The sequence below is a fragment of the Alligator mississippiensis genome, chromosome 5, assembly GCF_030867095.1.
Source record: "Alligator mississippiensis isolate rAllMis1 chromosome 5, rAllMis1, whole genome shotgun sequence".
NCBI classification, from domain to species: Eukaryota; Metazoa; Chordata; order Crocodylia; family Alligatoridae; genus Alligator; species Alligator mississippiensis.
In genome coordinates, this window is record NC_081828.1 from 8,612,124 (window position 1) to 8,625,379 (window position 13,256).

General features: G+C 43.3%; 1 protein-coding gene across 3 annotated transcripts in view; it reads left to right on the forward strand.

Moving 5' to 3' along the window:
• Nucleotides 1–13,256, forward strand: part of OSBPL9 (oxysterol binding protein like 9) — a 100,237-nt gene that overhangs the window by 55,622 nt on the left and 31,359 nt on the right. For all 3 annotated transcript variants that reach the window (XM_014598646.2, XM_014598647.2, XM_059727827.1), the window contains exons 5-6: nt 8,581–8,676; nt 11,401–11,448. In XM_014598646.2, the coding sequence (XP_014454132.1) occupies nt 8,581–8,676; nt 11,401–11,448 (144 nt within the window). The remainder of the gene's footprint in view (nt 1–8,580; nt 8,677–11,400; nt 11,449–13,256) is intronic.

Sequence of the window (13,256 nt, forward strand, 5' to 3'; positions counted from 1 at the left end):
GTGGCAGTCGTGGGATGAGTGTGAGGCACCCCATGCCCAGCCAGGTGTGGGGGAAGCTGCTGCTGGGCAGCTCCTGCTCCAGTGCATGGGACTTCCCACCTTCTCTATCCACCTGGCAAAATGAGCAGCCACCTGTAGGCAGCTGGAGTGGTGCAGCAGAGTCAGGAGGAGTAGGAGCTGCCATTGGAGGTGGGGGGAGCTGAACAGTACCTGGGCGGCAGCAGCAGGAGCAGCTCCACAGGGGAGATGTGCGTGCTGGCTGGGGCAGTGCCATCCCCAGGCACAGGGTGGGTGCATGTGGGAGTGCAGGCTGCTCTTTGCAGGAGTGGACAGGGCTTAACTCTGTGCAAAGCGCTGTGGGGGCCACTGTGGGCCAGATGTGGGGTGGGGGCTGGAATGCTGCCTGCGCCCCTGGCCCCCCTTGCTCCCACCCCAGCCGGCTTCTGGGAGCTGGCATGCAGGCAGCCCCCCACACATGTACACGCCCGCCACAATATAGGAGTAAGATTTTATTTTGCACTATTATGCAATTGCCTCTTTATACACTATTCAAAAAAACATAAACTGTTTTTTGAAGTAAAATTAAAATATGTTATAGTAGGTGTTTGATTCACTTTTTAGGTATAATTTGTTAAAATTGTATCTTCTGAAAGATTTCTGTGTGCAGCCCTCCACAGCTCATGAAGAGGCCCACCAGCTGAAATAATTGCCCATCCCTGAACTAGAGCCTGGTGATGAGCACTGTTAAGAGTTTTATTAAAAAGGCTATTATGAAAAGGGGAAATTTTTATATGAAGATTGAGAGGAGAGGTTTCGAAGTCATCAGGGCAGTAGAAATAAATAGTCCCTAGCCAGAAGGTTTACATCTCAGGTAACGAGGGACAGCTTACGGGAGAGTGAAATCCCATAAATATTCAGTCTGTAAAACAAGTTTGTCTTCTCCACAAGCTTAACTGTTGTTTTATTGGCAGACTTTTTTTTGGTGTGGATGAGACCAAACTGATAAATGTACATTCATATTCAAAGGGTGCTTGAGATGAGCACATATGTAGTTAAGTTGGTAATCCATATATAAATATCTGGCGTGGTGTTTTTCCTCCTTACACTGACTGTTGGGAAATAAAGACTAGTTGTAATAATTGTTTTCCTCCTTCCCAAATAAGAGGAGGATTGCAGGTGATACCTGAGCACCGTGCACAATATCTCTTCTTTTCTAGCTTACTGGTAGAAACTCCTGTTTGGTACAGAAAAGTGAGCGTTTTAAACTCGTCACCACATAGTATAGATCTCAACATCTAAAACAGGGGCATCACGTTCATCTGGCCCTGTGGTGTTTGTGGTTTCATTTGGGGTTTTTTTGTGGTTTTCATCTTGTCCTCAAAAACCTTCTGGCTGTTTTTTAAAGGCATCACTGCCACTTCTGAGGTGCCAGGATAACCCGGACCTGGCTGTTTCGGTCTAGAAATGTTGTGTTGCTGAAAGGAGGGGATACGAAGAGCCAGGCTTAGCGTCTTTCTCTCCCGTGGCAAATTTTCTTTCTTCGCTTCCCATGTGGGGCCGGCGGCGCTGGGGCCGGGCGTGGACGAGGCGCTGGCAGCGCGGTGCCCGGCTCGCATCCACGTCCCACGTGCGCTCGGCTTGCCCTGCGGATCCCGGGGTCTCCAGCCCGGGTCCTTCTGGCCAGGGCACGGGGAGAAGCGCCCGAGGAGCCTCCGGCCCGGCCCAGCCTGGCCCCGCCACGTGCGGCCGGGACTCTGTCGGGCTCAGGCACGTGCAGCCCCGCGCGGGGCGTCTCCCGGGGGGGCGGGGCGGGGCGGTGGCACCTGACCCGCGGCCAATCGGGCGCCGCCCTGGTTGTGACGCGAGCGGCGGCGGCCTGCGGGGAGCGCGCGGGGCCATGGCCAGCGTGAGTGCGGGCGCGGGATCCCCCTTCTCCCTCCGGCCGTGCCCGTGCGGGGCCCGGCGCCTCCCCGGGCTCCGTCCCCGGCGGGTGACAGCGGCGCGGGACGGCCGGCAGCCCCGGAGCCGGCTCCCGGAGTCCTCCGCCTCGTCCTCTTCTCGCTTCCCCTTCCCCTCCCGCTGCCGGGCGGGTGTGGATGTGTCGGTGTCTCGTCCTCCCTCCGGGCCAGTGCCTCGCAGCGCGGCGGGCTCCGTTGCAACGCTAGACCTCGCTCCGCCGCCTGGAAATGGCAACTGGAGCCTGCTCCGGTGTCTTCCCGCCCGCCCTCGGCCCCTTCTCGCACCTAGGTCTTTTTTTTTTTAATTTGAAAACGCGCTGCCGATGGGCCGGGGTTGCGGCTGTTGCCACGCCAGCGTTCGCCTGTCAGTACTTTCCTTTCCTTTCTGGTTTCAGCTGCGTCCCAGGCTTGCTGGTCTGGTCTGGGGCTGCTCAGCCTCTGGCGGGTGAAGACGGGGAGTCTGCCCGGCGCGGCTCCCCACAGGGCAGGAAATTTAGGCAGTGGAAGAGCAGTGGCAGCGCTGCCCGCCCCACCCTGGCCAAAATCCCAAGCCCCTCCAGGTAGGAGCCATGACCCTCCCTCCAACATATGGCCAGACCATGTCCCTGTCCCTTCCCCATCCCCATTGGGGCTGGGTCATGCTCCTGCCTCCCCATGGGGCCAGGCTGGACCTGGCGCAAGTCTTGCCCCATGCAGCTGGATCGGGGCCAAGCTGCCTCCTGCCCCCCTCCATGTGCCGGGACAGGGCTGCTGCTGGATTGGGGCCACCGGTGGGAAGGATCGGGCAGTGCCCATCTGACCTGCTGGATAAAAATGTTGAGCACCCACCCCTGGTCTAGTCAAATGTTCCTGACCCATATATGATTGTTTGCACTTGGAACTGAGCCCGGTAGCAGCCCACTTCTCTGTTAAGGACGAAAGAGCCTGGAGGTGCCCAGAACTTCCCTTCTCCACGGCACCAGCTGCAGCTCGCAGTTCTCTTGATTTCTCTGCCACTTTCTTGCGCTGTTTATTTTTAGTCCCTTTTCTTCCTGGTACTTGTTCTGGTGGCCAAAGCCGAAGGGCCATTCTGTCAACTGTGTGAATCCCTACCCCCAGCTTGGCAGAAAAGTAACGGACAAGAGGCAAAAGGGGTGCTGTTGCTGAATAAGGGAGTGAGTCACGCGTGGTTGTATCTTCCGTGCTGTGCAGCTAACCAGCAAGAATTGTAGTAGGTAGCAGGGCATGAAGGCTCAAAGGAAAAGGGATGGTTGGTCTCCCAAACTATTCCAGGTGAGGGAAGACACTGAGGAATGTGGTAAGGCAGAGGAAGAGAATAAGAGACCTGTTCCTGTCATCAGATAGATTTGAGCGGGCCCAAGTCATCAGCCAAGCAGTTTTCCAGGAATTGTGTTCCTTTGAAAAAACCTGTCGGGAGTTCTGCTCTGGGTAAATGACCTCAGCTTTAAAATTGAGGTGCTAGGACAAGTAGAGAGAGCTATATTCCCAGGGCACCTTCTCATAAACAAAACTTTTGGTGATTAAAAAGATTTCATGGACGTAGCCAAGAAACACTAGAACCTTGCCCTTTTCTCTTCCTCGCCTGCTTCAGAAGCATGGCAATAGGCGTAATGCAATTCACAGAAGTGGGCTGCTGCTGGCTTTAGCTCTGACCATCCAAAGACATTCCTCTGTTCAAGAGGAGCTTGATTTCCGAAAGGCCAAAGAAACCCCAGCCTATCACAGCAGTCTTACTCCTGTGGGCAGATCCTGTCAAAGCCTTGGAAAGGTCTTTTTGAGAATACTTATAATACTGTTAAGCTATTGAAACAGTTCTACAAATGTTATCCAAAGGGCACGTAGCTGTGGCAAGCCATGTACAACTCTTATTTTTGAGTGAGGAACTTCTTTCCCAAAGCCTTAGAGTGCTGGTTTTCACCTTTTCTAGACTTGAGGTGCCTGGGAAAATTCAGCTCTTTGTTTTTGCTCTTTTTTTATGATTACAGAAGAGAGAGTAGTTTTCCTGTTGCAAAGAACTCAAAAGTTAGACCAGGTCAAAATGTTTTTGATGCTAAGGATTCCTGTTTGAAAACTCAGGACTGATTTTGTAAATCATGTTTGCATGCTTAATAATGCCTGGCATCCTGCAGCACTCTTGAAAGGATCTCGAGACACCCAGGATTCCCTGGCACCCTTGCTGAGAATCGCTGTGTGTGTGTGTGTGTACTTGATCAATCATTTTGTTTTGCGGATGGAGTTAGGAACTCCAGTATTGGGTTTAGATCCTTCTAGAGCAGGGATGGGCAACTTTTTCCAGCTGTGAGCTGAAATGGCCTACCTCAGGTTAGAGGTGGGTGGGTGTTAAGACCCCACGACTGCTGGCGCTTGTCCCTGTGGCAGTACAGAGAGAACAACTGAACACTGCCAAAGGCCCATGTCTGCAGGTGAGATCCAGCCACTGGTCCTAGATTACTAACCCCTGTTCTAGAGAGACATGTATATGTATGGTATGCAGTAGACTTGGATCTCTTCCTTAGCTTACTGGTAAACTCCTTTGTTTCATACAGAAAAGGTAGAGTTCTAAACTCTTGACCACATAATATCGATCTAAAATGGGCATCAAACTCATCTGGCCCTTTTAGGGTTGGTCCATAGGCCTGATTTTGTTTTTTTTCCACCCCCCTTCCCAGCATTCTGGATCCAGTGTGCACACAGGACCTGCTGCTGTGTCCAGGACTGCACTGCATGCACACAGGTCCAGGGATATGTACTGCATGCAGTGCTTGCTTCATCTGGTCTGGGACTTGCATACGGGTCAACTCTTGAGTTGGACAGGGAGTATTGGAGGTGCTGCAGGCTGGATCTGGCCCGTGCACTGCATCTTTGACATCTCTCATCTAAAAACATCCAAGTTCCATCCCTTTTTACTAAGAAGTCTTCACAATCTGAAGCGGTCTATAAATGGGGAAATAATCTGATTGTGCTAGGTTCCTAAAGAAAATCATATTTCTATCAGCTGTAAATATAGCACTTGGTCTATGCTTCCCTCCCTCTCTGCCCCCTCCACCCACAAAACAATCTTCTTTCCACAGTTTGTTGCCCGATAGGTAAATAGAGAAATAAAATAATCCTGCCGCTTGAGCCTTTCTTGTATGATCCCATCAAATATTGCTGGACAGTGGTCAAATCTGAAAAATGAATTTGTTTTCTAGATCTCTACAGGTTTTCAGTGGATGTATTCCTAACATTTTGATAATTTAAAATCCTTTTGTTTTTCAGTTTAAAGACTACCATCTGTGTTAACAATACAAGCTTACAATATTTCATAAACAAAATTAAATTTGCTCTGCAGATTGTCATATTTCATCTTAATTTTCCTTGTCCTTGATTTGTGTATCCAGTTTGGTGAAATACTACACTTTGGTACTTGTGTTTCTCCCCAGAATGACTCTAATTGAGCTTAATACTAGCGACCTTTATCTTCCTGTCAAAATGGTTTGCTGTTGATTTTCTTGGATTGATCCTATTCTTGGTTTCAGATTTTTTTTGCGGAACTAATTTGGTATTTAATGTAGATTTTTTTATTTTTTTTTTTGTAATGGTGACGCAACACCTGTCTTTTAATCAGCTTTCCTCTTAGCATTAAGAGGCTGGAAATCAACAATGATTTCTTACCTAAAACCATCACTATAAATATTAAACTGTTCACTTATTATTAGTATTTGACTCATGAGTGCAGTAGAAAGACCACACAATAACCTGTACTACATTTGTTAATAACTTAGCATCTTCAGCAGAAATCTTCCCAAGTTCATACAGTTTCGACGCAAACAAAGTCCTATTTGTACTGGTTTAGCAAAAAAAAAAAAAAAAGCTGATAAGGCTAGATCACTTGCTACAGTTAGTGTCATTGCTTGCTGTGCAGACAATTTTTGTTTCCTTTAACAATGCAGGAAAATACAAATTTTTACATAGCTGTAGCTATAGAATTGGACAGGTTGTATCCCAGCAGTGGAATTGCAAAGAGAGTGTTACTAGTGGCAGAGCTTACATGATTATTTCTAGTTTGTATCTTATTACATCAGAATATTATGAGTACTGACTTTTTTTTTTTTTAATTGGCACGATACAGGGACCTACTTGGGGATGAGGGGGGCAGCTGCCATCTTGTCTGCTAGCTTTCATGCCACCCTGCCAGCTCGTGCCTGCCTACTGGGAAGCCAGCATTTTACTTTTATGAAGGGCTTTTTTGTTATTATTGATTTTCATGGACAATCCCTTATTTTGTGGTTTCTAAGAAACTTTTAATTAAGTAGGTCCCTACTAATAAGGGTTTCCTTGATGTTTGTCTTTCTTCCCACCCCCCACCAAATTCTAAAAGCCAGGATCTGGCTGCATGCTGACCCGATCCTGCATGGGGTGATCAGTGGGCCTGATCTGGTATGCAGGGACATGATATCTGGCCTACAGGCCCCCTGAAAGTTTGGAAATTTCGCATTAGCGGAGTGGCAATTAACATTGCCACTGCTTCCCTTCTGCCAAATTTCGGGACCCTTGGGAAACTCCATGGGCCAGGGGTTTAGCACCCTTGGACTAGCTGATTCTGTATGAATCTTTCATATTCACTCATTCCCCAAAATGTTTCTTTTGAGCAGATCCTTTTGCCTTAGAACAGTTTTCTGGATCAGACCTCTAGTTTTTGGTTGAGTTCAAGACTTGACAAACATGATAAATCTCCTTCCTGAATCCAGTGTGTGTTTTGGCAGGAGAGAGTGGACCTGTGCACCATAACATGTGCAGCCTGTACACGCTAAACTAAAGGAGTCGTTGCACATTGTCCTCATCTTCGGAAGACCCACCAACTGTTGGTGTGTTTTCTGTGGCAGTCAGATCTTCAAAAGAGTCAACTTGTATTGACAGAACAATGCAGGAGGGAGAATTGCATTCTAACGTGAAGATTAGCATGCCAAAAGAATACATAAAAACATAATTTGAAACATATATATTTTTATGTCTGCAAATTAAGATGCTTTAAACTCATCAACAGTCGGGGCTCTGCTATTTAAACTTTCAAGTGTTTGAATATGTAGAGGTCTTCTCTTAGCATCTCCTTTTCTTTAAAAAATAAATAAGTAAAAAATCACTCTGGTTACAACTGAGCGGCCTTTTATTTTTGCTGTAGTAAAAATCCAGTAATGAGTGCTTACCTTCGTATTGTGCATCTGTTGTAACCGTTGTCTGTCTGTCCTTCTGTTTCCTTTCTCCAAGTTTTTACGTGGTCCTGCCACATATCTTTATCTTTAGGCAAGGAATTATGACTGATCTGTCAGTGAAGTGTCACTTGGATTCAAGGGCCAGTATAAATAATCCAGGAGAGATTTGATTTTTTCTGCATTAATTATGGTTAGATTGAGCTCCCTGCAGGCCTAACTCTAATCATTAGAGTTTTGTCTGTACTCTGGTAAAAAAAGAAACCAATGCTTTGCCAACCTGCTAGTCGGTTAAATGAAAAGTAAAAGGTTCACATCCTGCTGCTTTTTTTTTTAATTGTACGTTACATACATGGTAGGTACTCGGCTATTTAAACCGAGGAGATTCCTGTATAAATAGGAAGGGAAATGTTTAAATGCAAAAGACCGTGTCCATCACAAAACTTGAATTTAGACAACTTCAATGTACATGTGAGGGAAGGCATCTTGGTTCCCATGGGTTATATAATAGAGCAGGAAGGGAGATAACACTTCTACATGGTGAAATCATGCAAGTTACTATACATGCAGAAGACGTTAAAAACACTGAAACTAATCTATTTAAATTTCCCAGCCGCTGTTCTGATGTCTGTCCTTTTTTTTAACAGAACCGTTTCTAATAATGAGAAATAAGATACAATATTCATGTTGGTCCAGTCTTTGGCATCTTAGCTGCAGCAAAAGCTGTAGCTTTTGATTTGTCTAAGTACCAATTTGATTGTGAAAATGGCAGTCATCCAACTGTCGGGCTGCTTGACTCGTCTCTTAAGGTTAATAGTATTTTATAGCATTCTGTTTGGTCCCTGATGCTAGAGCATGCGGAGGTGAGCTAGTGTTGTGTTTCTTTTGTCCTTTGACTAACATAAAGGAAATAAGTTACTACAAAGTGATCTAGGGTGTGAAGGAACAGCACGTTTCATTACTCCACATTAATGGCTGTGTCTGAGGTAGGTCACTTAGTCAGGGGCAAGCTCCATCACAGGTAAGGATAGGGTAAGAGTGTGCAGACAGGAAGTTTCCACAGAGCAGCGAACATGCTTGAATTCACACCGTTGCTCACTTCACAGTAATTTGTTTGTGCAGCTGTAATAAAAGGAATGGTGGAATTATCTGCATAGAATAACTGACTAATCCTTTTGGAATCGTAATAAATGCATTCATTACCATGTGCCATAGGAGACGTGGCAGTTGGTGGATTTTGCAATGTTGTACACTGCATTACTTGCAAGAAAGTAGAGGGGATCATGTGGTTAGTGTTGCAAAATAATGCCTAGGCTCTCATAACATGCAGAGAGATCAGACTGCTTTCATTAGCAGTTATGAATACATTTGTCATTGCTTGAAAATGCTAATTATGAACTTGATTTTCTTTTTTTTTTTATATATATATGTAGGGTGTGGATTCAGGAGTGGTTCCCAGCGTTCACGATTTTGATAAGAAACTTACGGAGGCAGATGCGTATTTACAGATCTTGATAGACCAACTGAAGGTATGTTGAACTAACTTTTCCACACCTACAGAGTAGATAGTGGGAGCTCTGCTCTTCGAGTCTCGGGCCCTGTTCTGAGGACAGCTGTGGGGGGGGACTTGCCCAAATACTTCAGATGTACAGTGCAGATGCAGAGAGAACCTTGTTATGCTTCAGGAAAGGCAGGAGAGAGCAAATGAATTAACTGAAGAGAGTCATACTGTGATGAATCTGTCAAAAAAAAAAAAGAAAAAAAAAAGGTGTCAGTCACAGCTTCATCCTCTCCTCCTTGGCTTATGGTTGAACCATAAAAAGAGATTGTTTGGGAAAAGTATGGGCGATTCCCAGCCAAGAAGATAAAAGTTTTGGTAAACTGGAAGGGAAAACGCAAAATTTAATTTTTCTCATTTTTCTCAGTTATATAGTGTAAGTAAGATTTGAATTGGTAAATGAATAATAAGAAACTTAAGTGGTTTTTAAAAAGAATGTATTTTTTGGTAATTGGCAGAGAGATGTTAAATTGAATTTAAATTTGTAGTGGAATTCTTAGAATCATCATGCTGCCCCTCAGCTTGAGTTTTCTTGGATCCTGCCTCTGCTGCTGTTCCAGTTTATAGTGCTAACTATAGTTGCTATCATCTGAGGAAACTTTGCCCTGTTAGTGTGTATCTTGCTACGTGATCATGGGTAACTTGTAGGAGCAGAACACACAATCTTTTTGCTTCCCATTTTGTGGTTTGTTTTTTTTTGAGCTTGCGTGGAAAGATGAGGAATTACAAAGTTAACTTGCATAGCACCATGCTGTTGGAAGCAGCGGAAAACTTCTTGTTCCTGCATAGGGTATTTTTTCTTATGACCCAGGAGATTAAAGCTGACTTCAGATGGTCTCTCTTGCCGATTTTATTATTGGGCAAATCCTGTGTGGAATCATAGTAAGAATTTGGTTGGGTGCGTGAAGGGTACAAGTTAAAGGTGAACCTGGGTAGTTGGATGAGGTGCAGCCAGAACAGAGGGCTGGTCCAGGACGTGGCTTGGTTGCCCTTGTGCCAGTAGGAGCTCTAAGTGTGGAACAGGCAGCACTTGGTTGGGTTTTTTTTAAGGACAGGGCTAATGGAAGAAGAGATAGAGAGAGAAGACTGAAGTTGGGGCTTTTTAGTTCCTCTAATACCTTATTAAATATGGTACTGGAAATAAATATTGGGAAATAAAATGCTAACACTTTTCAAGCCCTCCTACATCATCTTTTTTTTTTTTCCTCTTGAAAGAGGTGTGGAGTGGCAGATACTTAAAAGTACATAGGCCAACTCATACAACATGCAGCCTGAAGACTAAAAACAGTTTTTTGGAAATACAAAAATACAGCCTTTTTCCATCTTCTCACTCTATAGGTTATGAACGAAGCTGATCACCCTAAGGTTTTTTTTGCTGGTGAATTTTTTTCCTGAATAATTTACATTCCTCCAGAGAGAGGGTGTATATTCAAATGACTTATACTTCTTACACTTTGGACAAGCTATGCTTGTTTAAGTTAGGGTTAGTTTAGAACTCTTGACAAGGTGCTCTTCTGAGTCCAAATGTCAAAAGATCAAGCATTATTTAAATGTAAATTGGATGCCTTAACGTCCTTTTAAATTAGCAGGAGCAGGTAAGTGTTAAGGCTAGAGTTGTGAGAAGGCAGGGCAGGGCAGCACATTGGAGATAGGTAAGTCTATGCATCTCTGAACTGGCTGTTTCATCACAAGTTATGATAAATGGGGATAAACAGAGAAGATCACCTGGGAAATAAAGCAGGATTACCTTTCGATAAAATCCCTTCTGAGCCATTAGTGCATCTTTAGATAGATTTCTGAGGTCTTCACTTTTAACCAACTAGATCTGGGATTTTAATAGCGCAAGTCCCTTTCTTATCTTGCATTTGACCTCGGTTGTGTTAAGAGTCACAGATGTTTTTCTTTAATTGCTTATGCCAACTAAAAATTAAATACATTCTGTACCTTTTGGCTGCTTTCAAATATAATCTACTGCTTGCCTCCAACAGCTGACTCCAGCTTGTCTAGTTATCTTTTTCAGCTTGATACCCTATCTCATTTTTCTTTTATGCTTAAAGGTAAAATTAAATTTGAGGTAATAGTATTTGGGAGACTGCTTCCCAATAGTAATTGGGACACGAGCCCTAGCAACATCAATAACGTTTGGTCCCTGTTGGGAGAGTGCTCAGCAGCCTAGGTTAGGATTGGGACTTGCAGTGTGTTAGGTGTTTTATAGACGTTGTGATGCACAGGTTCTTTGCTTTTGAAGGTACTTCAGTCCAAAATAAGAGTGAAAAGCATGTTGCCTTGTTGGAGTTGTTTTGAAGAATGTCTTTGTCCTTGGAAGACAATTTGCTCCTTTTATAGGATCCTAAATCACATCAGGCTTCATTGCCTAAGATGAGCTAGATGGGAATTCCCTTTTATTACTTTACTTGGCTTTTTAATCAAGCATGGAACAATGCCTGCCTGCATATTTAGGGGCTGCTCACTGGTAACTAATTTTGGTCTGTTGCAAGGCATTGTGAAATGTTAATTATCATAGCGCACACACTCTAAAAAGAAATTAATGTTGTAGATCATGTTTATGTGCTCACAGGTCTTAACCACTTGTTAAATATTTTGCGTTGTTTTCAGGATTGTAGTTTCAGCCTGATTGACATGCATGAAAAACAGCAGTCACATTATTTTTCAGAAATGTATCTTTTTCCCTTAGCTGTTCGATGAAAAGCTTCAGAACTGCAAAGATGATGAACAGAGAAAAGCAAGTACACTTTTTCTTATATATCGCTTTTTCCTTTTTGAATGTTCATTTGTTTTCTTTTTGTTTTTCTTCAGTCTGATATAATCATGCATTGTCTTAAAGCTTCACTTTGATTTAGTTTCTGTATCTTTTAAAAAGAACATAACCTATCTTTCTTATAACTGATTGATTGTTAGAAGTTACCTAAAGTAACAGGAACATTTTAACTTTTTAAATAGCATGTATATGGGATACTTTTATAACAGAAGTTTCTGAATCGTTAAAACCAGTTTTGGGCTGCAGTAAATGGTTTGGTTACCTTCTTAAGTGCATAAATGCCTTTTTTTTTTAATGATGAAAAATGTCACTAAAATTTGCTGAAATAATAAGATAATCTGTTTCAAAAGCAGATGCTGCATGACTACAGTGTATACCTGGCATGGTTTTCCACTGTATTAGCAGCACACATTTGGAGCTCTCCAAATTTTACAATATTAAGAATGACTGTGCCTTACCTTTTGATCAGTCTTAACGCATCCTTTCTAGTTACCTTGGTGGTTTTTTCTTTCTTGACCATACCTCAACAAAAGGGGTGTTTGGGGTAGTGAAGAGGGCTATATTAATTTAGTAATTGACATGATGGTATTTTTCATGGCTTTCAATTTTCATGCAATGTAGACTCTAAAAGAGATCAAACCCTGAGTTTGAAAAAATATCGAACCATGAGTTTGCTTGAAAATTTTCCTTAAACTGGCTTATATTCTTTACCCTATGAACTGTCATTCTGAAAGCAAGGGAGAAGGACTGAATACCTGAAGTCTCCAAATCTTTAGGAAAGATTGAATATATTATTCAAACTTCCTTTTTTTTTATAATGGTTAATTATTTTAAAGGGGGTGGGGGAGGATTGGAAACGTAATGTTTTAAAGTCTGAAAATAGGCATTTTAATGAGAAGTCATTATTCCATTATATTAATGTGGAATAATGTGAAAAGAGTCGGATTTTGGAACGTGTTTATTTTATCTCATTTTTCCTCTTACCCCAGTCTGAAAAACAAGCTGTTTGCTTAAAGTATTGTTGGCAATTTGAGTACAGTTTGATGCTTCTTCTGCAGGTAGCAAAGAAACTTGCTGACTCTGCTTATTTTATTTCTGGACATAATTATATATAAAGGATGTGACCTTGAATGTATTCTCCCTGAAGTCTGGTTTCTCATTATGGCAGATTATTTTTTTTTGTAAGTCTAGGTCTTCCTAAGATCTCTCCATTTCTTGGTGGTGTGTTGTTGTCTGTTTGTGTTGTGTTTGAGTAAGCGTCTTCAGTTCAAATATTCATGACCAGCCTCTGGACAGGTGACTGAAAAACCAGGACTTGAAGGTTTCCTTTTTTTTTCAAGTTTTAAGTAGAAAATGGTTCCTTCATTTTTTACCTGTATTGAGATGCCCTCCTGAATCTCAGGAAATGCGTTGGCTTTTCCTGGGGACATTAGAAGCATTTGGATCGCTGCTGATCCCTGGAGACTTCTTCACAGTTCGCTCTGTACTAAACGGATGGGATTTTCTTTCATCCCAGCAAGGCACCACTAGAACAGACATCTTTGTAATTCTAAAGATGAGGCTTGTTTGTCCTTCTTCAGTGTTAGTTCACTTAATCCTGTCTGACCAATGCTGTTACTTCTATAGATTGTTTCTTGCTCGCTTGAAACAAGAGAAGCACTAAAAACAAACAAAAAACCCTTCTATTGACTGTCTCTACTCTAAGCTAAAACACTAATTTTTTTTTGGTTGCAAGCTTAGTACTGCTTCAGCAGTTTGCCCCTCACCCATGC